At 46.9% G+C, this 26095-nt stretch overlaps 1 protein-coding gene across 6 annotated transcripts in view; it reads right to left on the bottom strand.

Annotated features, from left to right (window-relative positions):
* Positions 1-26095, bottom strand: part of HIPK2 (homeodomain interacting protein kinase 2) — a 252551-nt gene that overhangs the window by 169798 nt on the left and 56658 nt on the right. For 2 of the 6 annotated variants that reach the window (XM_072964351.1, XM_072964353.1), the window contains exon 1: positions 16351-16734. The exons of the other annotated variants lie outside the window; for them this stretch is intronic. In XM_072964351.1, the coding sequence (XP_072820452.1) occupies positions 16351-16369 (19 nt within the window). In that variant the 5' untranslated portion in view covers positions 16370-16734. Of the gene's footprint in view, positions 1-16350; positions 16735-26095 lie in introns of those variants that run through there. 6 annotated transcript variants of the gene reach the window in all.

The following is a 26095-nucleotide window of genomic DNA, read 5'->3' as shown; positions in this document are numbered from 1 at the left end:
CTCATATTTACAGGCTATAGAAGAAACAAAAGATTTTTTTTATAGAAGAGAAAGGAGTTTCAATAACAGAACTGAGGAATGTAAGTGAAAGCACTGGGAAATTAAAACCAAATATGAGTCTAAACTCTAATTTTTAACAACATGTATTTTCTAGCTCAGTCCACGGAAATTCTCTAGGAGAAAGTCACCACTGTAGCAGTAACCACCCCTAATGCCCAGATTGTGGTCTCTAATACCATTGATCAATACTCCAAGATGAGCCTGGGGCATGCATGTCATTTAGCAAGAAAGCTTCTCAAGATTGTGGAGGTGACCCTGTCAAGAGGTCACAGGAGCTGGCTGAAGGGGTCTCACTGCCTAACGTTGTAACAAAGACTGATTAAAACATATCAAAACAACAGAATAAAAATCCATGACTACACAATGATTTTTCTTAAAAGCAGAAAAAACTCACTTCTCACTATTTGAAGTGGCTATTATACAACTCCTAACTTTGAAAATTAATGATTAAAGGGTAAGTATTAGCAAAGATCCTGACTTTCCAGTGGGTACTATTATTTCAGGGTAACTACCAGCCCCAACTGAAAAGGCTCTACTTTATATATAAAAAAAAATGAAAGAATTAGAAAAACATCATTTTACAAATTAGAAGGTATGAGTTCAGGCAAGAATTATCATTCAGTGCTAAAATCATTCTGTAAATGGTCTGTACAGCAAGGTTATACCTCACAGACCACTTTTTGGTCTCAAGAGGGAAACCAGAACTGGACGGTGCAGGGTCCAGGCTGCTGAAACCTTCATCCAGGGGTCAATCTTAGCTTCACTAATCGTGGGTCACTGTAACGTGAAGGAAGTGCCCAGAATCACCTCTGGGGTACTCTAGCCCAAAATGACGAACTGGAACCCATCAAGCCCTGAGATACAGGAAATCCAGGAGATAATGACTCAAGTTCAGCATGGCCCCCAGGAAGCAGCCCCACACATCCAGAAGGTGAGAGCTTTTGTGGGCAGCTGGCCTGTTTCTTCAGAGAGAGACTGTGCCAAGTTGGGAGATGAAAAGAAAGTTACAACCAGACACAGTGCACAGTCCTGGGCCTGATACTGATTTCAACAAAGCGGCTTCAGTAAAGTACATTTGGGAGCCAATAATGGAAATACGAATATGAAGAAGGAATTAAGGAACTGAAAGTTACTGAAATAAAGGTTGAAAACTGTTCATTGAAAAAAAAAGCAGATTACAAAACAGTACTACATCTTTTGGGTGGAAAAAAACCCAAAAGTATATGTACACAGATATGCACAGAAAAAGACTTACAAGGGTAGCAGTGATAATCTCTGGAGAGAGGAAAAAGAAAGGAGTGGCAGGTCCTGCTTGCCTTTATTTTCTAACATTTTATAATGCAGAAGTGTTTCTATAATAGTATGTCTTTTGGAAAAAAAGAAGTTAAATAAGGCTTTAAATTCTATCACTGCTAATCTACAAGAGCCCATCTAAGAAACGATGTATTATCTCTCTAAAGTAAGTGACGTGGTCTGTCCATCTGTACCATGCCTGATTCTTGGAATGACTTGGGAATGCTCTCTAATTTGAAACTTTGTTGCTCAGATGATTCTCTGATAAATCAAAGATTTCTTTCCCAGACTATGGCAATACTGTTGAAAAACATTTAACACTACTAGCTAAGGTCTCAGAGGGAAGAGTGATGGTCTGAGAGAAGAAGTTAAAGTCAGTTTTTAAAGGGGGTGCCAAAACACCTCCTCCAGCACACTTTGCTTCCAGTTCCCTGTGTGACAATGTTACCAGACAAGTTCAAAAACTCTCCAGGAGATAAGGGAGACCAGGACTGAACACAGCACTCAAGCTCCAGGGAGAAAGCACTGGACTGGATGTACCTGACAGCAAATCAGCCTCTGAAAACAAAGACACAATTCACACCCATTTACAGACCCACTTACCAGGATGACTTTTCTCTTTAATCATCACTGTCAAATTTAGAAGATACACTATGAGCTCTAAAAGGATGACTTTTCCAGGTTTCTATACTGTAGATTCACAGAGCTGTAAGAACAAAACTAGGTGGTACAATCATTTGCTGATTTAACAAGTTTCAGGAAGTGTCTACAATGTGTGTGAAGGCGCCACGAGCAGAGCAGACAGACAACAACGGAGGCGTCCATATCTTCACAGAGCCTGCAGTCTGGCGGGGGAGGCAGGTGGAAAACAAACACATTCGAAAACATGGGCATCTGAACACTCTAAGGGTCATAAAGGCAAAGAATGGGGTCCCTGAGGTCGGGAGAGGGACATCTAATTTACCCAGGGGGAAATGACATTTGGGTCAGAGCTGGCCAGGCAGAGGGCAGCATTCCCTGCAGGGAGACCGCAGGTAAAGGTGCTGAGGCAGGAAACAGCAGGGTGCAGTCACAGAACCGGAAGAGGTCGGGGTGGGGCAAGGGGAAGACTGATCTATAGTGAGACTGGGAAAATACACAGGGACCATGTGGCAGCCACATTATTCAGGATTTGGGATTTTACTCCAAGTGTGATGGGGAGTGGTTGGACCTCTGAAGTGGGAGAGTGATCAGATCTCCGTTACACTGAAAATTAATGTGGAAAACAGCTGGACGCTGGAGCACGGGTGTGGGGGACAGGTCAGGAAGGCAGCGCCAGTGACACTGGTGGGTGAGACCAGGCAACAAGGGTCCAAACTACAGCCTGAAGGCTGAATTCAGACCAGAGCCTGTTTTTGCAAATAAAGTTTTCCTGGAACACACCCCCACCTGCTCATTTCTGTATGGTCTGCAGCTGCTCTCACCACCTCAGCAGAGCTGAGCAGCTGTGGCAGACCACTTAGGCCTGCAAAACCTAAAATACCTTTTCTTGGGCCCCTTACAGAAAGTCTGCTGACTAGTGGGCTAGGTGATGGCAATGGAGAGTAAAATGAATTCACCATGTACAGCTGATCTCCATTTGCGGATTCCGTGTCTGCGAATTCACCACCTCGCTAAAAATGTATTTGTAACCTCAAAATTAATTTCCAGGGGGTGCTTTCACGGTCATTCCCAGGCTCACTGTCAGGAAGACTCCGGGCTGTGTGATGCCTGAAGCCTCTGTTCCCAGTTGAGGTCAAATGAGGTCACTCTGCCTTCTTGTTTTGACTCCTATACTGTAAGCAAGTATACTTTCCGTGGTCTACTTAGTACCATGTTTTTCACATTCTGATCGGTTTTTGTTGGGGTTTTTTAAATGACCCTCAAGTACAGTGATGAAAGGCTGTCTAGTGTTCCTAAGCTCAGGGAGCTGTGACGTAACTTACAGAACACACGTGTTAGGTAAGCTTCATTCAGGCACGAGTTGAGTGCTGAGGGTTCAATGCGAATGAATCAACAATACACATTAAATAAAGTGTCTTTAAATGAAAACACACACAAGACAAGGTTACGAGCTGATCAGCTGACGAAAATCAAGAAGCTAATAACCCTGGTAGCAGTGGTTCACTGTCCCCTCATCCAGAGTGCATGGTGACTTTACGGAACACACTTATGGAGAAAAACAAGAACGGCTCTGTTTGGGAGGCAAAATCAATATAACTTGGTGACGGATTAAATACGAAGGAAAACGAAGTCGAGGATGACTCTCAGGTTCCTGATGTGAACTACTGGGTGGGAGATGATGCCTTTCGTGGAAATAAGGAGGAACACCTGTTTCAGATGGTTGCCCAAGACTTCTTTGCACGTGTTAAGTTTGAGATGCTTCTGAGACATCCAAAGGGAGATGTGCAGATTGCTGGCTTTATGACTCTGAAGCTCAAAAAAGAAGCCTAGGTAAAGATACAACTCTGGGAGTCGCTCACATACAGAGATGCTGTTTGAAAGCCCTTGGGAATGGTATGTCCCCCCAGAGCCGGAGGAACCCTGTTCCTTCCTGAATGAATGGGCAGGTGATTTAAAATCTTTATCTAGGTGGTTTGGTTTGTTTAATGTAAAAATACTTAGGGGAGGAAATTCATCTGGTGGCATAAATCTAGAACCTGATAAATGTTCATGCCCCCGACCTCATAATGCTACTAGCAAGAACTGACTGTAAAATTCAGACACCCCTTAATGTTCCATTAAAAAATACTGAAAAATAATTCATGAGAGTAAAACCAGGAACCATAACATCTGGGAGACGTTATACTGATAAAACCACCGATGACTTTCTTTCTTCCGCAGATTCTAAGCTTAGACATTCCAGCCCCTCTAGAGGTTTAATAAATATCCTCTTCTATTTCCTTCACGCTTTTACTCAAAGTGGATTTTTTTTAAATCCACTGATAAATTTACCTTCATCAACTAAAATGCAGGTTGCTCCAGGGTAGAGGTTTTCATCTGTTTTGGTTTGTTTCTGTTTTTTATTTTTCATGTTGTGTTCGTTGCCGCACACTTAGCATCTAGAACATTCCCTGCCGTACTGAATGTGCTCAGTATTTTGTTGAATTTAACATTTTAATTGTGTAGAATTTATGTTGGTCTAATGACGCAAAGTGATAATATCCATTGAGGTTTTTCAAACTGCTCTCACACGGTCCCATTCCCATTTGCTCAGCGGGTTTCCTCTCCCCACTCCTTCATCACCTGTGAGATGCTCAGGGACAGCAGGGCCTGAAATCTGGCGGCCTCTCCTGCCCGGTTTTGTGCCGGATTTGAAGCTTTCTGGTTTGGTTTAACACACGGCCGAGTTGGCCCTTCCTCTGCTTTTACCTCTCAAGCCTGACTCTCCTACGCCCCTCACCTTAGCTTTCAAGAAGACCAACAGAAATCAGTTCCTTAAATTTGAAAACACTTATTCAGATTTTGATTGAAACAAAGAACATTCATATTTGGGAAGAAGAGGCCTATTTATAAATTTCACTCTTCCATCAAGGAAGGGGTTGGGAAGACCTTCCACTTTGCAGCTACAGCCTAGCAGGTGGGGGCAGGAGCTCTGGATCCAGGCGGACGAGGCCAGCCTCAGCTCAGCCACCTGTGAGCTGCTGAACCTTCCAGTGTGTCCATAACATAACGTATGTAAAACAACGGTGGCAGAACTCACCTCGCAGCATTACTACAAGGACCCCATGACTTAAGAGATGTGAAACCCTACAACAGAACTGGCAATACCTGGGGCTCGATAAGTATTAGCTGTTATCATCTTTTCATAACTTTTTTCTTAGAGGTCTCAGTAAGATTATTCTCAGATATCTGTTTTTGCTGCTCAAAAGGGCTGCCCTTTATGATGGAGCAGAGGTGAACGAGATAGCAGAGCCTCCGTTGGGGAAACGTGTTTGCGACATGAAGGCTCTAGCACTGTCAGCCCCGCTGTGGCTGTCCCTGCTCCGAGAAGGACCCCAGACCCTTCCACATGGGGTTAATCGTGTCTCTCCTTGCTGTATGTTGCCCAGACCACTCCCACCGCCCCGCGAGGAGCCAGATGGCCTGCCGGTCAAGACAAGGGCGTGCTCTGGCGTCAGGAGAGTTCAAGCCCTGGCTTACGAGACCTTGGACGTGTTATTTAACATCTCGAAGTCTCAATTTCCTCTTCCGTAAACGGAGACAATCACAGAGCTCTTTAGGTTGGTTAATAATCGTATGTTATTATTGTGAGAATGGTATCTGCCCATTCTATTCTGGGGCCCAGGGCCAAACTGGACGAACTACAGACTGTCTGGCTCTGGAGAACAGAAGATAGTAGCCCCTGCATTTACTGAGGAGCCTGGGGAAGATGGGGCCTTGTCCCTTCCGGAGCAGAGGCAGGAAGGCTGGAGGGAGGCTGGATCTGCACCACATCCTATGGCCTCAGGAAGTCCCAACCACGGAAGGCAGCGCAGCTACAAATAACGCCACTGCCAGGTCTCTGCCTCCTACCCGCCAGAGGAAAGTTTTCACCAAATGACTACTATCTGATTTTAAACAGGTCCTGAGTTCTCATTCTGAAGGCATCCCTCTCAAATAGGGGTTCTCAATTAGAAATGCAAATTCTCAAGGTCCGCCCCAGCCCTACTGAAACAGAAACTCTGAGGGTGGGGCCCAGTGATTTGTTTTAACAAGCCCTCCAGGTGACTGACGGTTTCCAAAGTTGGAGAAGCGCTTTTCCAAAAAGGCTCTCAACACAAAAACACCCAAAAGAGAGTTCCCTGTGTACCTCCACTTGGACCCGGACACCTACAAGTATAACAAGGCAGAGACAGAGCCAAGGTACACAAAGTTGAACAATGAACAGGCAGGTGAGGAGCCTCACTGGCTGCGGGAGGACGAGTGGGAAATAATAAGTAGGTGGAAGCAGAGAGGCGAGATGACATCAAGGCAGGACGGCAGGAGGAGCGGCTGTGTGTCAGTGGCTGAAACAGACAAAACAGAAAAGCTGTCGGATTTACTAGGCTCTCTGTCAAGTTTCACTGTGGGAGGAACAAACTGGTTACTGAGCTTTCCTTAGCAAGCAACAGGAAATGGGTCAGTTTCATCAACTAAGCTTTATGGAGCAACCATAAGAACCAGATCCAGGCTGAGGAGGGAAAGAAAGGAGCAGAATACCCAGTGAAGCAATCACCAGCCAGGGCTTGTATAAACAGGAAACATTTCACGTTGCCTTTGATGCCCAAGTTTTTACAGCAAGGAGTCCCCTTATCAGCACTGCCCTGAGAACGGGGCAGCGGCGCTCCAGCCCCAAACCCCATACTTTCACGGCCCTGGCCACACCCCTCCCCAAGGGGAGCGGACTCCCCGGGGGTCACAAGGCGTGTCCACTCACAGGTGGGGCACCTGTCCTCTTCCCATCCGTGCTCTGGGTCCCTGGGAATCCCTATCCAGAAGGCCTTGCACCTGCTTCCAGGCCTTCCCCAGGCAGGACCTGTGGGTGCACACAAGGGCCGGGCAGGTGGCAGAGAGGGACCCCAGGTCCCAGGGGAGGAAGGGAGGACGTAGGTTGACACACAAACCAGGAGTCAGTGGGCTGGAGGCTGTCCTGCACCGTCGCCCCAGACACACCAACGTCAAGCCCAACCACCCCTTAGCATGGGAGTATGTGTGTTCAGTAGTACGAAGGGTTACTCATCAGGATGGAAGTGCTTCTGAGGGAGGTCAGGAGCAACACAAGACAGGATCCTGCCGGGGTCAGAATGGCATGTCTGAAAACAGGGGTGGGTCTCAAGTTTTGGTCATGCCAACGGGAAAGAATGACTCTAAACTGTACCTGGGGAAGTCAATATTTAAAAAAAAAACAAAACCCTCTCAATGACTGAAAAGTGCTCTGAGGGTCTATGAAACTCATCCCAATTGTACTGGTTTCTCTTCTATGATTTTGTTTGCTTGTTTTTGTTGATAAGCAGCTCATGGTGACAAGCTGTAGACTTTCTCAGGGAAACAGGAGGAACAACTCCCTAACAGATGACCCTTTAAACACTAGAGCTGAGGGCACATGGCCTTACTTTCTTCGGGACCGAGGGAAATAGCTCCTGGCGGATGGGCTGAGGGAGGCACTGTGGGCAGCAGGGCACCAGGGAACCAGAGCCTGGGACCTCTCTCCAAGTCTGGGAAGAAGGTTAGTGACTCTGACAGCCTTGTGGGAACCATAATCGTGGAGACCCCGTGAAGCCCCACTCAGCGGTCAGTGTCCTGGGGCTTCTGGACCATGGCTGGGGCAGGGGTGGGGACACCTCGCCCTGCCTCCCTTCAACTCTCAAGGCGATGTCGAGGCAGCCTCTTCACCACTCTGGGCCTTGGTTTCCTCCTGTGTCAAAGGTCGACATGAATGTGTGAAGATGTCCCTTGGGTTATACTGTGACCCAGTAAGATCCTGAGATACTGTGATCCCAGTGTAGAATGTGAGAGAGCCTATAAAAAGAAGAGATTCTTTACAAAAACAGAATACAGTTGTCTCTGGGTAGCAGGAGTACTGGTTCCAGGACCCCTGCAGAACCAAAATCTGCAGACCCAAGTCCCTCGTAAGAAAGGGCAGAGAATTTGCACATAACCTATGCACATGCTCCTGCATGCTTTAAATCATCTCTGGATCACTTATAACATCTAATACAATGGAAATGCTAAGTAGATCGTTGCCGGGGGCATGGCAAACTTAAGCTTTGTTTTTTTGGAACTTTCTGGGGTTTTTTCCAAAATATTTTCAATCCACCGTTGGCTGAATCCAGGAATGTGCAACCTATGGATATAGAGGGCAGACTGTAAATATCACAGTGTTGTGAACCCCAGCAAGTTTCCCTGGTCCTAGACCACTGCCATTAAGGGTGGGGAGGAAGGTGGAAAGGAACAAATATTTACTGAACCCCCGGGGTCGGGCATGCTGGTAAGTGCTCTGCCGGACTCTCCTGCGTGACCCCAGCCACAGCCCCGTTCCACACCGTGGTGCCCACACCTTTCCTGACACCATGTGGCCTCCCAGCTGGGCTTACCCTCTGGCTGCCTCACTCCCTCTGTTATACCCAGGGCAGGAATAATTACCTTGTTCAAGTATCGTTCTGATTATATGGGTCCCCTTCTTCACACCATAAAATGTCTCTTGAATTAGAACCCGTTTTAAGCCTTTCGACAACTGATCCCAAACACTTACCATTCTCGTCTGCTGGTCTATTTTGTGTTTACCACTCCAGCCAAGCAAAAATGACTCTGCAAATGAATTCCATTATGTACTCTGCTTGTTCACCTTGTTAAGGCAGCACAAATGCTCTGTTTTTTCTGTTGTCTCTCCAGATACAAATACCTCACTTATCCGACATCTTTGGAAACAGGCTGATCCATGAAATTGCTCTATATAAATTAATGTCCCCTCTTCCAGTAACTTCACCCTTTAAGAAGCCTTAAATCCTTTTTTGGAGAAAGTCACGGTATAACTAAATGAAAGAGTTTCTTTATTTTAAACATTTTCTAATGGAAACGTTTCTGTAATGCATTTGAGAAAACTCCCCGACTCAGTTAACAGAACATAATGAATATCGATTAATCTTTTCCTGATGGTGCAGGTCATACTTAATGAATAACAGTGATCGGAGTGTGCTTGAGCTGCAAGTGTACGTGCTGGGGGGGGGGGCGTGCGCCCTTCCCCTCCCCCACCGCCTATCACGCATTCTCCCGAAATGTACTTTCCCGCAGGAACTCCTGCTATCAGCCTGGACTCCGGTGAGGAGGTGCAGCTCCCCAGAACTCAGGAGGGTGAAACTGGCTGTCCTTCTGCACAATTTCAAGAACTCGCATGCTGCTTTTTGTCAGAACTCTATAAATTCTTCATTAGAGAAAAAACAAAGATCAAACTTCCACAACCAGCAACAAACCAGTTTTCCAAATCCCCTTACCATGTGACTCTTAACAGGATTCCAGACACACATACCATTACAATTTGCTTTTTTAATGCTGTGAACCTAGAAGTTCTATACAGAACTGGCATGATAGATCACTGTTGTTATGATAAGCCCTTGGAAAGTCATTTTATACTGTGAATGACAATTTCATAGGTGGAATCAAAAAGATAATTCTGATACAGTGGAAAATGGTAAAAATACAGGGAAAAAACCCTATTTCACCAGGATGCCATCTGTAACTACATGAATCAAAAGTGTTTTTCTCCCCAATGTTATAGCAGGTTCTACAGTGATCCTTCTTTGAGGACAGACAGCACAACCTGGGGAGAAATGCCCTTATCCACTCACATATGAAACTGCATGCTTTCCGTGACAATGAAGGTTTTATAAAGTCTACAGCATTAGCACATGCAAGAGTCAATCAATCTTAATTCTGCTTTAACACAGTGGCATTTAATTAATCAGAACCTACCGAGCAAAAGAAGTTAGGCAAGAATTGCTAAAACAGACCACTTTCAGAAACACTACAAATCTCTTCAGTGCTGTGTTTAGAAATAAGTGGCTGCAAAACCACAAAATTATTTTGCAGTTTTAAAGGTTTTCTGCTTTTTTTTAATAGGCAACTATTTTGCCAGCTTGCTCTCTAATGGCAAAGTCACCCATCACAAAATCACAAGTTGAATGGCTTTGCCCCTCATATCTTTTGCCTTTTCTGTTGGCTTTAGACCAAAAACAGGGAGGAATTCGGGCTGCAAGTCTGACTTGTAGCCACTCTCACGACACCTCACCTCACTCACTTGTCGTAGAGAACCTGGAAAAACAGGTATGGCTTTCGCTGACTCAGAACTTCTGAAGAATTTGTCGAACCGTCCTTTCTAATCCTGGAGGAACCGATATTACACTGAATCATCAAGATCCTTCAGTGCACTCTCTCCTCTTCTTTCAAGAGTAGTTCAACTTTTTTTTTTTATGACTTATGTCAGCTGCATTCTGTTTATCGGATCAGTTAAGTAAGACAACTAAGTAGGTTCTAAAGACCTGCAAGTAGAGGGGTGAAATTCACAGGGTTAAGCAGAAGATGGCATTGTTGGGGTGAGGAGCGGTGAGACCCAAGTACCTGCAAGGGACATAAAGACTCAGGACGGGGTGGGGGAAAGCAAGCTAACTAGGAGTCACCAATCCAGGGCTGGTGTGACATAAGTTACTACTTAGATATGTTAAAAGGAAGAGTCAATTCAGTAAGCATTTATGAAGCACCTACTGGTTTAAGCAGCTGCACAGCGACTATGGAGGATACAAAGATGACTCAGATTTGGTTCCTGCCCTCCAGGGACTCGCAGGGAGGGAAGACTCCTGAAATCATTTCTCTTGTATATGTGGTACTAACGGGACCATTATTAAGGGACTGTCTTCAGTTTTGATCACCACCATTTTCTTTCCAATGTGGAGGAACTAGAGATTTCAGAGGAGGGAGAAGACCTAAAACAGGCTCTGAGAAAAAAGCTATAGAGACCCAGCTATGATCTTCAAGTACATGAAAGGCTTTAGAGAAAGGAATCAAGTGAAAGAGAACAGGTCTGAGTGGCAGCGAGTGAGATCTCAGGCTGGCCCCGGAATTCCCTGACAATCAGATTAACAGAATACTTGAACTGGTCACTGAGGGAGTTCCCAGGGTGACCTTTTCCTGGAAAAAAATGTTTTGGATGAACTGACAGTTCCAAGTCATGGCCATTCACCCTTCTGAAGGCAAGAGGGTGAACGAATTTCTCCCAAGGTCCTCTCTTGTTCTGGGCGCCACGCTCCCGAAGCTGGGACTTCTTCTTCCACAACTTCCTTCCCGGAGGGTTGTGCTGAGGGACCACCCGATCTGCATCCCACAATAACTACCATAAAACTACCTGGAATTAAGGACCTCAGCCAGGCAGCATAGCTAGGAATTAATTCTCCAACAGCCAAGTAAGATGAATGCGTTCACTGGCAATGGAGCCTGCAATGCCAGATACCAAAACCAAGAACTCTCCAAGCAGCATGCGCAAGCTAGAAATGTAACATGTTTACAAGGCTATAAAACGTTAGTAATCAAAGAGGAAGATGGGGTCTTCTGCAAATTAGAGATGGTGATTTCCAAGGAAGTTTGTGATAGGTATTTTCTCCATGCAGAAATACTTTTCTTGATTCCACATAAAGAAAATATTTCAAGAGAAAAATAGGGAAATGGGGTCTTCCTTTTATACCTTAAGAAACATGAGTATGTAAGAATTAAGAGCTGGCACGCGCATGCACACACACACGCGCGCGCGCATTCCACCCCGAGTCAGATCGCGGTCCATCGAGCTTGTGTTTAGTGTGGACTTTCACTTCCCATGCCCTCTGAACTCGAGGACAGGGACCCCACATAAACATCTGTTAAATAACTGCTTTAAAGATGTGCCCTGCCTGTAAAGTGGGGGTGATGGGACCTACTTTGAGGGTCTCTTAGGACAAGGGGAGAGGGTGCGGCACAAACTAAGTGGGGTCTGAGTTGCAGTTACTGCCATGAACTTCAGGCATCTTGCTTTCTTTCAGAGGAAAAATAAAGACCTTCCTATACTCCAGGTTTTCCACTTTCTTTCCCTCCGTACCCCTCCCCGACCCCCAACAGGGTCTTGTCATTAAGAAATGGAACTATCACAGGTTCGGGGGCCTTTCACCCTCACCTCTGTGAGGTGATACAAAGTCTGCTGGCATTACTCTGAACCTTGCCTTTGACAGCAACCTGAAGACCTTGAACTGTCACCCTAAGACTACGAGAAAGCACTGGCACATGACATGTTCAGAGAGCAATAAACAGTGTTCACGTATCACATCCTCTTGATCATCACTACTTTTGTTCCACAGAAACCTCAAAGGTGGTTCCTTTAAGACTGGTCTCCATGGGAGGAAGGAAGAGAGAAATAAAGAAACAAAAAATGAAATATGAAGACTATGAGCAGCTGTAATTTGCATAAAACACCACACTTTCTTTCGCAGGAAAATTATGTTTAATGCATTGATCCAGACCCCGGCTGGTGGCCGGGTGGTGCCTCCCCTCTGCGGAGGCCCTCGGTAAGGAAGCCACCTCTGGGCGCTCCCTTTCCTGGCCTGCTGCCTGGGTTACGAATGGATCCTGATTAAGGGCAAAGATTATCTTTCAGACTTTGGGATACTTTCCCAGAGGCACAGCTGCAGCCCCTGAAACTCTGTTCTAATGGTTTGTTGCCTCATTTTTAAAATGGCATAGAATGTGCCGCTACAGAAGAGAAATTCTCTACCTGAAACCCGCAGAGGCTCAGTGGGAATAAAGAATCTGGAAAGGTCACGGAGGGGGTCAAAAAAGGCTCTTTCTTCTGTGGCCATAGGGGGTTTATTGTTGCTGGTGCCCAAACTGGAAAAGGAATAGCAGGAGATTAATAATTGAAATGTTGCTATTATTGGCTTTCTAAACTATTTGTGGGTTATTCTTTCCCTGGAGTCATCATGCCTGTAAGCAGCTCAAAAGATAGAGATTAAACACGCACTGAGAAAATGCCTACTACAGCCAGACGCTTTACATAGACTCGCTTCTAATGGAGCCCTGGCACACTCTAATAAGGCTTTTAAAACAACAACAACAACAACAACGAAGCTCAGACAAGTTAAGTAACATGCCCAAAGCCATGTAGTTAGATTCAACCCCAGGTTTCTATGATTCAAGTACCACAGTGTCCAGTCTCGGGGATAAAATTAATTAACGAGCCTTGATTCACCCCTGAAATGGGGTGGAAGGAAAACAATATTTATATTTACTCATTTTAAAAATAAAAAACATAAACACAGGAAAAGATATTTTTGAACGTGTGTCATCAAATTCTTTTAATGGAAGATGATTCAGAATCCATTTCTTGGTTGGTGTCTTCGGGCCCATCTGATGACGGGCTTCAGCATCACAGTTTGGGAAAGTCTGACTGTTATGAGCCAACACTAGTGGACACAGCACAGCTCAGCTGTGTGCAGTGGAACAATTGTGGAATTTAGGGTCCTCCAGCCCAGAACCCATGGCACTATAAACCTTTGTGGTTGGCCTTTGCACTACATATTGAAAAAAGCTTTGCTAAGCAAGTTGATGGAATAAACACCATTGCAAGGCGAATGTTTAACTTTCTAAAGAAAATAAACCTTTTTAAAGAAGTTTGACTTGATCAGTACCAACCCATTGAAAACAAATGTGCTATTTATAAACCGATCCTTAAAAGCAAGTCGTAAAAGACTGATTACACTTTCCTACCCATTAATCCATATTACCAAACATACACAGTTTCAAAGAGAGCATTTCCCTCTAAATACCTGGCAGTGGAGGATGCTCCGTGAATGCACTCCAGCCTTTATGCCAATCTCAACTTGGGGCAACTGCACCCCATTTAAACAAATGAGTACACCCCTGAATTCCAACTGAAATGCCTCACCTGTCATTATTCTTCTCCTAAGAACCCCATGATCACTCTTAGTAACTTGAAAACTATTAGAAATCAATTCCTCTTGCAGAATTCCACAGAAAAAGCTCTGCTCCTCCAGGATCCCCACAGGAGTCCATATGCTGTAATAAGGATATGGTAAAAATCAGGTTCACTAAATCCAGTGGATGTCACCAAGGAGGGAAAACGGTGGTCACTGGAGTCTTAGAGGCACTCATCATGGGAAGTGACTGTGGGTTCCAGCAATGCCGTGCTTGATTATGGGGGTCACCTGTCTGTTTCAGAGAATAACCAGTAGTCTCTTTCAAAAAAGACCTAGGTCTAGGCTTGTGCTGAGTGATGCTGGACTGGTTCAGGAGGGGTGGGGAGGAAGACTAAGAAAAGAATTATAAAGATGGGCAGAAACTCTTGCAGAATCAAAGGGTGCAAAGCACAGGAATAATTAAGAGAACACACACACACAAGACTGACAGAAACCTAGGGTTGATGCAGGGACCAGGTAGGTCACCTGGGTCACAGAAGGCAGGCTTGCAAATAAAGGGAGCGAGCTCCTGAGACCTTTGAGATCTGTGATTATTCTTGAACCACAACATATTACACACACACAGCCCTTTATCTGGTGTCCTGCACTAAAAGAACACCGTAGTGAGAACTGGAGTGCCAAGTCTTAGCCTCGGGGGTCTGGCCTACATTCCACATGGATTTAGAATGAAAGGAACAAGAGGAGAACAGCCCAGTTCCCAAGATGGCTTTCCACAAAGTTGACAAAATACATCCCAACCCACATTCCCCGCCCCTGGCGAAAGGGAAAGCAGCCGTTGTACTATAGTTCTGAATTCAATGCCAAGTTCCTTCTCTAATGCTCACCCGGAGTGTCCAGCAGAGGGAGTCTCAAAGAGGTACTTAATAAAGAGAAAATTGTTTCATTTTAACACTCCATAGACAGTGGGAGCATTGACTATAGCCCCCTCCCATAGACACAGGAACAATGAATGCCCGACTGGGTCCTGCTAGCATGTTCACAGAGCCACCGGCTCGCTCTATGCTGCGTGGTGGAGTGATCAGAAATTTCGTTTTGTTTTGTCGAATGGGTAAATGGACCTTGTGTTCTTCAGAATCAAAGAGGAAAGCCCCTGGAATAACATCTCTCTGTTGCCTTCTAAACAGGCCCCTTTGTTTCTAAGAGAGTCTGAAAAAAAATATTTACAGTCCATAGGTTATTTACAGCCTCGTTACACAGGGCCTGACTGGTAACTTTATTCCATCCAGAAACCTAATTCATTTGGAGCCCTGGAACTAATAACAGATTTTCTTTTCAGATAAGTTTTTTTAATCTGCCTTTATAACAGAGATAAAACTATTAATGCGTTCCCTGTCTCACTCGCCAGGACTGTTCTCCGGATTTATAGGAGGATTAAAATCTCCTCTGCTCACCCCTCCTCTCCGTTCCACACAAACCCTTGCCGGTCGCATTTGCTATTTCATCCACAGAATATCTGAACAAAACCGAAAGAAAAGCCAGACGGACTGACGCTCAAAGTATGTAAAGGCTGCTATTTCAATGATTTCATGTGAAAAACATTTTCACGATGAAAATGACTGGAAAATTAAGCACATTTTTGTTCAAAATTCCTCCTCCTACAAGCACACAAAACACACCGAAGTGTAAAAACTTAGTTGATTCCGGTTTGATTTCTGGCTGGAAGCTGACAGAACTGACTGAAGAGAAACGAAAGAGAGAGCAAGGAGAACATAGTGCTTGTGCCTTCCGTTCTTTTCTTTCTTCCTAAAGACAGATCAGATCAGAAGAAGGACCCAACGCCAGGTGAAGGTGCACCACGAAGGTCTACCCAGACCGATCGAGACAAACGTCTTGGCTGCCTCCCCGACTTGAAAACCTAAACTACATTTTCCCTTACACACGCTAATGCGGGGAGATTTTAGCCTATTTCATTGTTCTGCCTGGGTCTCTAATGGACTTTTCCTCTCCCCCAAACCCTGTCTCACCACCTAGCCCCATACATTCCAATTCGACCCCCCAAAATCCAAGGCTCTCGAAGAATAAAGGCGCGTGGGGTGGGAGTGGAGAGAAATCGGAAGGGGAGCTGTGAGGACAGAGTGCAAAGCAGATCATCCTAAAGGTAATTTTCTTGGGGGGAGGGGGTGGGAATAAAAACTCCATCGCATCACCTTAATTTATTACGACAATAAATAAAAAGCACCGTCATGGATCTGTCTTTTCCCTGGCGCCCCCTCCCAATTTCTTTTCTTCGGTCAGGAGCCCACCCTCGCACCCCCCCCCGCCTCTTTCTCCACCCTGGAAATAAGATCTGTTCGATTCCGGATCCCGGTCGTTGGCCGGGCGAGGGAGGGGGTGGCGGGGAGGGGCGGGCAGCAGGTTCGAGCCCCGGGGGTGGGGCGCGGAGGCCGGGCGCCCGGGGGCTGCGGGCCGGGGGCTGCCCGGCGAGGGGCCGCGGGCAGAACAAAGCTGCGGGGGCCGCGGCGGCCGGGCGGCGCGGGGCAAGCGGGGTCGGCGGGCCGGCGCCCCTTACCTTCGTACACGGGGGCCATCGGGGCCGGGGTGTCCGCGATTCATGGCAACGGAGAAGGGAACGCGGCGCGCGAGCTCGGCCCCCCCAGCCTCAGTCGGAATCTGCCATCTTGAGCCTGTGTCTCCGCTCTCGGCGCAGCCGGGGCCGCCAGCGCCCGCATCACCGCCTCACTTGGCCGGCGCCGGGGGAGGGGGCCGGGCGCCGCCGCCGCCGCCGCCGCGGCCCGGGCCCTGCGCGGGGCTCCGGGGCGGCCGGGCGGGCGGGCGCAGCGGCCGAGGCCGAGGGCCGAGCGGCCGCGGCCCCCGAGCGGGTCCGCGGTGGGGCGGGAGCCGGGGCGGGCAGCGCGCGGCCAGTGCCCGGCCGGAGCTCAGCTCAGCATGGCTGTGTGTGGGGGCTTCGGCAAAAGTTGCACGGGAGGCGGAGGAGGGGCGGGAGGGGCGGGAGGGGCGGGAGGAGCCGGAGGAGGGGCGGGGGGCGGGGGCCGGGGGCGGGAGCGGCGGCCGAGCGCGAGCGAACGAGCGAGCCGCGGAGAGCGGAGTCCGCGCGCAATCGAGCGCCGATGGCACGGATGCGAGGCGGGGAAGGCCGAGCGGAGGGCAGGAGCCGGCCGAGGGGGCGGGGTGGGGGGGGCGCGGATGAAAGGAAGCGAGCGAGGGAGGCTCGGCAGCGCTGGTGTGCACACACTTCGATTCTGATTGGCAAAGGAGAGCCGGTCCGCAGAGGCAGCAACCAGAACTTTGTGTGCGCGCGTGCTGGGCGGGAGGGGGAAGAGGCTGGAAAGGGAGCCCCGGCCGGCAGGGTCTCGCCCAAATCTCACCTGGTTGGCGCTCCCTGAGATAGGTGTGGGACGAATGAATGGAGGAGTGGGCGCACGCTGTCCTCGGAGGGCGAATGAGTGCGTGGAGGAGCTTTTGAAATCCAAAGGAGGTCAGGGATGCAGAAGCCATTCAACGCTTAAGAAATGCAGCTCCCGGGTGGTCGCTGGATTCCTGCGGGAATCTGGTTTCCACCCGGTCCTCGCGTCTACGGTGCCCTGAGGGCACCCCATCCTCTCCATCACCTGGACGGGTAATTCCCCTTGACTTGTTCCCAGGCCTCTGCCTTCCTCAACACTCTATCCGAACAGGGCTTCAACGAAACATTCTCCAGACTGCCCAGCCCGGAGCCTCGCAGGTTCACTCCTGCAGCTTCTTGGACTCTTTGATAGGATTCCCTGCCATCGCCCCCAACTTAAGAAGACTTGAGTCTCTTCTTAGGCAGTGTTTTTAAAACTGTGGGTCGTGACACATTAATTGATAAGAGAAATTCAGTGGAAGGCAACCAGCTCTTTAAAATAATGAAACATACTAGAATAGAAAATATTAAGAAGAGTCACAATTTGTTTCATAAACCTTTCATTTCAGTTGTATATACTGGACAACTGTACCGGACTATGATGTAAGTTGTATTTCTTGCTGTGGGCCATGGATCAAAAAAGTTTAAAATCTGTATTTTGGGTGTGGAAAATAATGAACAAACCCATCATTTTCCCACTACCTCTGATCCTTCCCGACCTCCATACCCTGCAACACCCCCTACAAAAGAAAAAAAAAAAAAAACCCAAAACCTCAAAGACAAGACTTTCACACACCTAGATGTGCTAGTAGCACATCAGCCCCCCTTTGTCTCAGGATGACCTTTTCCTCTGCCATCTTTCTTGCCCCCATACTCAGTGCTACACTTCCCACTGCTTCTTTTTGCCTAATGTCACACACATTTGCAGAATCCTAGACTACCGTTACTAGAAGGGGCCTCAGAGATCGTCTGGGCCAGCCCTGCCCTTTTAGAATTGAAAAGATGAAGCCCAGGGAAATAGTGTATTGCCCAGTATTACATAATATTAAATCTTAGGGTCAGGCTCTAGGCTCCCACTCTGGTGTTTTTTCAGTTCGTACTGTTCATCCCTTCCTTTTCTCCCTATGCCATCTGTAACTGATCCCAGCCCAGTTTACCCTAAGCACTTAAGCACTTCCACCTTCATAACACACAGTTCTGACCATGCCATGCTCCTGCTAACATCCTTCAAGAACTCAATCTGCACATAGGGCTGAGATTCCTAGCTCCTTGGCTCTTAATCAAGGCAGGCAGGCTCTGCTTACCTTGCCAGGCACTTGAGTTCAGCAAGTCACTGCCTCTCCAGCCAGAATGGTTTACTCGTGGTCCTCTGCCAGCCTTGCCCATCTGTGCCTTTGTGCCTTTGTCCATGCTGCTACTTTCCCAGCGAGGATGCCTCCTCTGTCTTCTCTCTTTAACCAGATTCTACCTGTGCCTGACTCATTTCCTCCACAAAACAGTCTGAGGCAGCACGACATGAAGACAGATCTGGGTTCAGATCCCAGCTCTTCCACTTAGTAGCTGTGTGAACTTGGGCAAATTCTTTAATCTCTCAGAGCTTCCGTTTCTGCATCTTGATTATAATAAGACTAATAATAATGTTCTTCCCTTGTACCTGTAAGCCTGTATTGTGTGACCTTTACCAATACAGGTATTATCTCTCTTCCCCTTTTCAGTGCTGCTCAATAGAACTTTCTGTGATGATGGAAGTGGAACCATTTGTGGCTGTAGAGCACATGAAACGTGGCTGGTGTGACTGAGGAACTGAATTTTTCATTTTAATTCATTTTGATAGCCAACAGATGGCTAGTGGCCACCATATTGGATAACGCATCTCTAAACTGTAAGCTCAGTGGGGACAGAAACCATCTTGCTCCACGGTATATTCCCAGCAATGAACACATTGCCTGGCACATGGAAGGTACAAACATTTGTTGGATGAATAATAGCTCCCATTTATTACACACTCACTTGTGCCAAGCACAACACAGGAGTGTGGTGTAACTTATTTCATACAGTCTTTGCCACAGCCCCTGAGGTGGGATTAGGTTAGAGTTTGTAAAGAGGGCTGGTGGATAATACAGTTCAATAAAAGGTGCTTATCGTTATCATGCAAACCTCTCTGCGACCAATCCAACTGATTTTTATCTCTTCTTCCTCTAGGCTTACAGGACAGTTCCTGCCTGTCACACGCTGTTGTCCTATGCATACCCCAGCCTAGAGGACTGACTCTCCTCTTCTGTCTCAGTGCCCTGTCCCCACAAGTGGGTGGGCAGCATCTTGGGGCAGGAGCCGTGGCATATTTGTGTGGAAGTCCCTCGGCTCAGAGCTTGCACTGATTAGTGTCTAGTAGTTGCCTCTAACTCCGTCTCAGCTGCTGTCTAGCTGTGAGGGACTCTAGGCAGTCTCTCACTCTGGAATACCTCCTCTGTCCTCCCCAAATTCGTATGTTGAAATCCTAACCCCCAGTACCTGAGAATGTGACTGTGTTTGGAGATGGGGTCTTTAAAGAGGTAACTGAGTTAAAAGCGGGTCATTCAGGTGGACACCAAGCCAATATGACTGGTATCCTTGTAAGAAAAGAATTAGAACAGAGACACACAGAGGAAGGGCCTCTTGAAGACAGAGGGAGAAGGTGGCTATCTGCAAGCCAGGGAGAGAGGTCTTAGAAGAAACCAACCCTGTCGACACTTTGATCTCAGAGCATCCAGAACTAGGAGAAAATACATTTTGGTTGCTAAAGCCACATGGTCTGAGGTCCTTCAGTGTGACAGCCCAAGCAAACCAATATACCCCCACAGAAGGTGCATTAAGATGAAAAAAGTGCGCTCGTGTCAACGGAAAACATCTTGAGGTTGGCCTCCTCCCCACAGAAAGGGAACCGTCCTGGGTGTAGAAATGGAGTCCAGTGAAAGGAGAACATGATGGAGCCCGCCCCGATCCCCAACACAGACCACCGTGACTGAAGCTGAACCCATGTGATGCACAGCTTCAGTAGAAAACATACAGCTCAGCTGATACACTTGGCATCATATAGATGGGACAAGTTATTTAAATAGACTGAGATATGTCTTCATGAATTGGCAGATTGGGTCCACCTACCTGTCTCCCTTTCCTCCAGTAACTGCAGGCAGGTGAGAGAGGGAGTAAAAACCCTGTCCCTGAGGGAGAGCCTGAGAGCAGAAGGGAGTCTGAGACAGAGCCCCGCGGAACACCGGTGTTTGAAAGGTGGGAAGAGGGAAAAGGACAGGGGAGGGCAAGGAAGGAGGAGGACCACCTGGATGGGCTGGTGCCTCGACTTCCTCCCTAGGAAGATCATTGCAAAGGGAGGTGAGGTCAGCGGTGCTGAGTGCTAGTGAGAGTTCACCCACGATACAAGCGGGAAGCATCCACAGGACTGGGCAACAGGAGTTACATTAGTGCCTTTAATAAGACTAATTATGGGGCAAATGTAGGGTTCTTAAATTCAGTCTGAAAAGAACGTGTGATGTTTGATGGAGGCGGGGAGATGGGAGGAGAGGTGGAGGACTAGGGAGGCACCAGAAGAGGGCACTAGAGAGCATTCCGGGTGGACAGCGTGACCAAAGTCCAGGGATGAGACCATGAACCGGTTCCAGGAGCCAGCACGTCTGGCTTAAAGATAGTATGCATCGTATTTTATTTATTTAATAAACACGTTAGTGCTTAGTGTTCTAAGAAGTTTCCAAGTATTAGCTCATTTAACAAATCCAGTATTTTACACCATATAGAACTCTAGGTGGCCAAAGACCATTTAACTTCAGTACCCTATGAGAGACATAATAAAGGCAAGAGAACTAGAAAGGATTTAGCAACCATCTACGTCAGTTACCTCTTCCTAATTTGTCTTTCTACAAAATGGTGCAAGTAACAGCTTTCTCAGGGGTTAGCAGAGTAAACATGGGGGGGGGGCTTGGACCTCGTTTCAAGTTCATTTTGCCTGCAGGACAAGTGACAAAGGGTCTTTTCTTCATTTATGCCTGAGGTTGTGAAAATGCACATCATCACGCTATCCTCACCTCTTTTTGGTGCACACATTCAGGTGTGCGTCCCTGGTTCTTACTCTCAGGGTGTTTACAGTATGATGTCTGTCCAGGTTCTGCCTTATTCAGACTTGGTGTGTGTTGCCCTCATTTTCCTTCCTGGTCCTTATTTCTGTATCAGAGCCTGTGGTTTTGTCTTCCAGGATGTGCCTAGTGGGAGGCTGTTTGCCATTTTTTTTTAATTGATATACGCTCAGTTAGAATGTATCACTTTCTGGTATACTTTTCAGGATTCGTCTTTGGCAGTCATGCCTCTCTTTAGGTCTCTTGCTCCCTGCCTGTGTTTTCCTGTCTCTGACAATGTATTTGTCTCCTTTTATGTTTCTCTGTATCCTTCTAGCTCTTCCACATATTATTTCTTCTCTTCCTCCTTTCCTCTCTTTTTGTGATTCTGTTTCTTAACAAGTCATAATACAGGCCTATATTTGTTTTAGTTATTCTTAAGAACTTGCTTTATATTTCTATTTTAAACCTTTGATTGCCTTAAATGATACATTTTGTAAGGAACTGGGGTTTAATGACTATAGGATTCCTTAAACCAGAGCTTCAGTGGCAGGACATTGCACCAGCAGAGGATATGAAAGGGCAGACATTGCATTCAAATTAGGAGCAACAGGAACTGTGGCTTTAAGGGCAAAGGGCAGAGCAAGGCTTGGCAGGGAGAAGAGAATCTGATTGTGGAAATGGCAGCCTTGGGGGAATTACACTGGCAAAATCAGGGGAATAGGGAAACATAGTTCATTTTCTGCTTCTTCTTCTAGAAGAAAAATGATCAGACACCTGAACAGGAATACAGGAAAGGCAAAGAGAGGTGGGAAAGGCATTCAGCAGAAAAGAGTTATGGGGGGAAAAGAACCCAAAACCAAAAAACACAATCAGCTTACGAATATAATGTGATATAGACACAGACAATAGGGCAGTTTTGTTGGAGGTGTCAGGAACAGCAGACTAGGATGAATATGCACATGAGAAGCAGCTCAGAGAAGCAATCCAGCCCCGCAGAGAAACGTCTGTGATGAGGGAAGAAGGGTGATAGCTTGGTTGGCCTGACATGCGGTCCAGGCTAAACTGGGGCACACCAGGAAGTTGTGGTGTAGAGAGAAGCCTCTAGCTCAAGAGTGGATGTAGAAAGGAGGGTAGACCCAGGCGAGCTCTTTTAAGAGGACCCTGTTAAGCCAAGTTAAACTGAGCTCAGTGATTACTCAGTGGGCCTGTGCATTTCTGTGCTGTGCAAAGTTTGTGTCATAAAGTCTCCTCCCACTGGCGTGAAGGAGCTTGTCCCGGTGTGGCAATCCCTGGAGTGAGATTGACCATAATCTGAGAGGGCTGTTAGGGCTCTCTTAGAGCAGAGGGCTCTTTGCTCTGACGTTGCCGTGAACTCTTCCACGCCAAATCCAGTGCCCTTTTTCAACCCCTCCCTGCTTGCTCTCTGGACAAACATTCGTGAGACGCTGTTAATCCCTTCTTCCTTCTGGAATCAGTCCCCTTCCTTTTCATAACCATGCACTTTTGAAATTTCCCTTCAACTTTCCCGGTCATTCCTTCTCTCTCTCTTTCTTGCTTTCTTCTTTTTTTAACCAAGAAATTCAATTCATCAAATGTTCAGCAACTGACTAGTATGTCTTAGAGTCTACAGCAGGAACTGGGAGTCAAAAGGGAGTCAGCCACAGCCCCCGCTTTCAAGGAGCTCACGTTCAAAACCACCAGGGAAAAGTACAATACAGTATCATAAGCCTGGCAATTACAGGATGCACAGCGTCAAAACCTGGCACAGAGGGACAAATGGCAAGGAGCGTGTTTATGGGACGGGAGGAGAGGGCGTCTGTGTCCAGCAGCATGAATTCTGGCAGGGGGACAGGAAGTAGAAAGGCACGTGTGTCCAGGCTCTGTAAGAAGTCAGAATATTGCTAAACACAAAGAGCAAGGCCCAGGCACTGGTCAGGGATGAGGCTGAAGAGAGAGGTAGAGTCCTGAATGCCAAGTTCAGGAATTTGTGCTTATTCTATATGTGCCAGGTGTGAGGAGAAACTGAGTTCACTTTTGAACCTGTTGAGTTTAAGTTTCCTATGAGATATTCAGATAGGGATGCTCAGTGGCCAAGTGAATGTCAGGGGCTGAGGGATCAAAAAAATGTTTGAGTCATCAATAAATTATGGGGGGACTAATCCACAGGAGTGGGGAGATCACACAGGGAGAGGTTACACATGGTGGTGTTTCTCAAAGTGTGGTCCTTGGGCCACCTGCAGCAAAACTCCACAGAGGCTTTCTAAAGATGCAGATGGAACCCAAAACTCAGGAATCTCTGGGGGTGGTGCCTGGGAATCTGCATTTTAAATTCACTCCCTAGGGGTTACAGTTATAACACGGAAGTTCACCAGCCACCAGTATGAAGCAGCCACTGATATGAGAAGCTAAGAGGTTTTAGGATGTAACTCAGAAGGGGAGAGACCTAATTATTTAAGAGGCTGCGTGGTTTCCTCTAGGGTTGGGTGCCAACCCAGAGTCCTGACGTCTTGGAGATGAAATGACTTGGAACCACTAATTTCCAGGCTTCTTGTTAAGTGAGAGGAGTGAGGTCTTTATTAATCCACCTCCAGCTGGGCATCCCATAACTTACAGCTAACAGCATCTTAATTCGTATAAGAAAGAATTTAATTGTGTCATTTCCAGATAGTGTTTTATTATAGTCTACATGTAGGTTTTAAGAAAATATTTCAGCAGCCTCAAAGTGTAATTTTTGAAAAATCAAAGGTTCTTTTGTCATGGAATTCTGAGGATTTTCACTATATATGTGAGATGAATTTGAATTTTTAAAGAATTTCTTCTGAAACACAGCAGTATCTTCAGCTCCCTTTCCATTTGCTCCAGGTGCTACACTTAATCAACATTCGGAACCTGCTGACCTGCTTATCTTTTCTTGAGGAGACACAGACTGCCTGGCTGATCTGAGCTAGTCTGTCTGGTTAAGTAGGATGTTTTGATAGAAGGCAGAACAACAACAAAAAGTAACATCTCTTTTTAGTGTTCTCGAATCTCCTCATGTTCTTTGGACACTGTTTTGTTGATTCTAAACTCCTGGATGTTCAAGCCTGTGTTAAATAACCTCTGAGAGGGGCAGGTGGTGAACAGCAGGGAGGGGTCAGAGTTCTCTCATCAGGAAAACAGGCTGATGAATAACAAAAACACGCTATCACTGGGCACCTCAGTCCGAACTTTGGGCAAAGCCAGGGCTGTGACTGGGGACGGACCAGGGTGCTACAAGGGGTTCAACAGGGCGTCCGGTGTGAGACCGACACTGCCCACGCTGTCCCCCTACCCCTGTCGTCCTCCACCATTTCCCGTACCCACTGTTCTTAACCTTTGTGTTGCATGAACCCCTTGGACAGTCTGGTGGAGCCTAGGAACCACTTCTCTGAGTGATGCTTTTTGAAGCATTTTTAGAAAATCAGGTTACCAAAGAAACTATATTGAGATACAGTTACCAAATATATGTTTGTTGATACATTAAACAATGTGATCTAACTGCAGGGCCAATAGTTACAAAGTAGTGATGAGAGTAAATTAGTTCAAGATACCTCTACCAACTGTGATACAAAAAATATCTGTGACTTCCACTGGTAACAAAGTCACAGGAACTGCACTCACTCCTGTGGCTGGTTGCCTAAGTCAGACTTAAAGATTTCAGGTTAATGAAATTGAAGAAGTTATTTTTCCCCATCCAAGTTCACAGATCCCATGAATTCTGTCCATGGACTCCTTGCGGATATGGGACCCCAAGGTAAGAATTCCTGCCCTTATCCTGTTGTGCTAGCTTTCTGCATGATATTTATTGTTTCCTAACATCATGTATTACTCACTTATTTTTTAAGTTCATTTTTTAAATTGTCTGATCCTCTTTGCTAAAACGTAAGTTCCGCAAAGTCAGGAGTCTGTTTTGTTTGCTGATGTATCCCACGAATCCGGAAGCGTGTCCGGCACTTTCTCGAGGCCCCGTGAACACTGGTGGCGGGGACGAGGCCCGCGGGCTGCGGCTCTGAGCCGAGGCAGGGGCGCGAGTTCTCGCGTCTTCTCTCTTATTTCCCTTCCTCCTCTCTTCCTTCTGTGTTCTCTAACTTCTTCCTTTTATCTTCACAATCTCTCTCTCCTTCCCTTTCTCTTTCACGATCCTCTTTTCTCTCTCATGCGACAAGTTTGTGCAGCCGCCTTCCGGACCCACGGGTTCCGCATCCTCCGAGTTCACCAACCGCAGTAGCAATGTCTACTTACAGGGAGCGCCGACTGACCTGTGCCACTCTACAGCAGGGACTTGAGCCTCTGCTGACTTTGGTATCCTTAGTGGGTCCTGAAACCAGTCCCCCATGGAGACCGATGGTACTGACAATACGATTGTGACAAGGCAGACCCAGGCCTCGGGCCCTGAGAGTTCATCACCCACTGGGCAGTGGCTGAGGATGTGACCTTTAGGCCAAGCCCAAGTTTAGTGTCTGCGTCTACATAGAATGTGTGGTGTGACCTTGGGCAAACCTCTTAACTTCTCTGTGACTTGTTTTCTTTTACATCATTGATTCATTGATAAGTCAATCATGAAAGGGCTTACTGTGTGCCGGTGCTGGGCTGGGTACCTGCAGTCTAGTGGGGAGGGAGACGAGCAAAACCACAGCAGTGCGGTGTGATGGATTCTCTCGTGGACAGAGGGCAAGTGCTGTAGGAGGGTAACGCATGAAATTCTGAGCCCCATGAAATTCGATCTTAAAGCCGTCGTCAAGGACAGTCCATCAGCTCCAAGTAAATTCAAATGATTTTTTTTTTTG

The sequence above is a fragment of the Vicugna pacos genome, chromosome 7, assembly GCF_048564905.1.
Source record: "Vicugna pacos chromosome 7, VicPac4, whole genome shotgun sequence".
Classification (NCBI taxonomy): domain Eukaryota; kingdom Metazoa; phylum Chordata; class Mammalia; order Artiodactyla; family Camelidae; genus Vicugna; species Vicugna pacos.
This window is presented reverse-complemented; position numbering and strand designations above follow the sequence as displayed.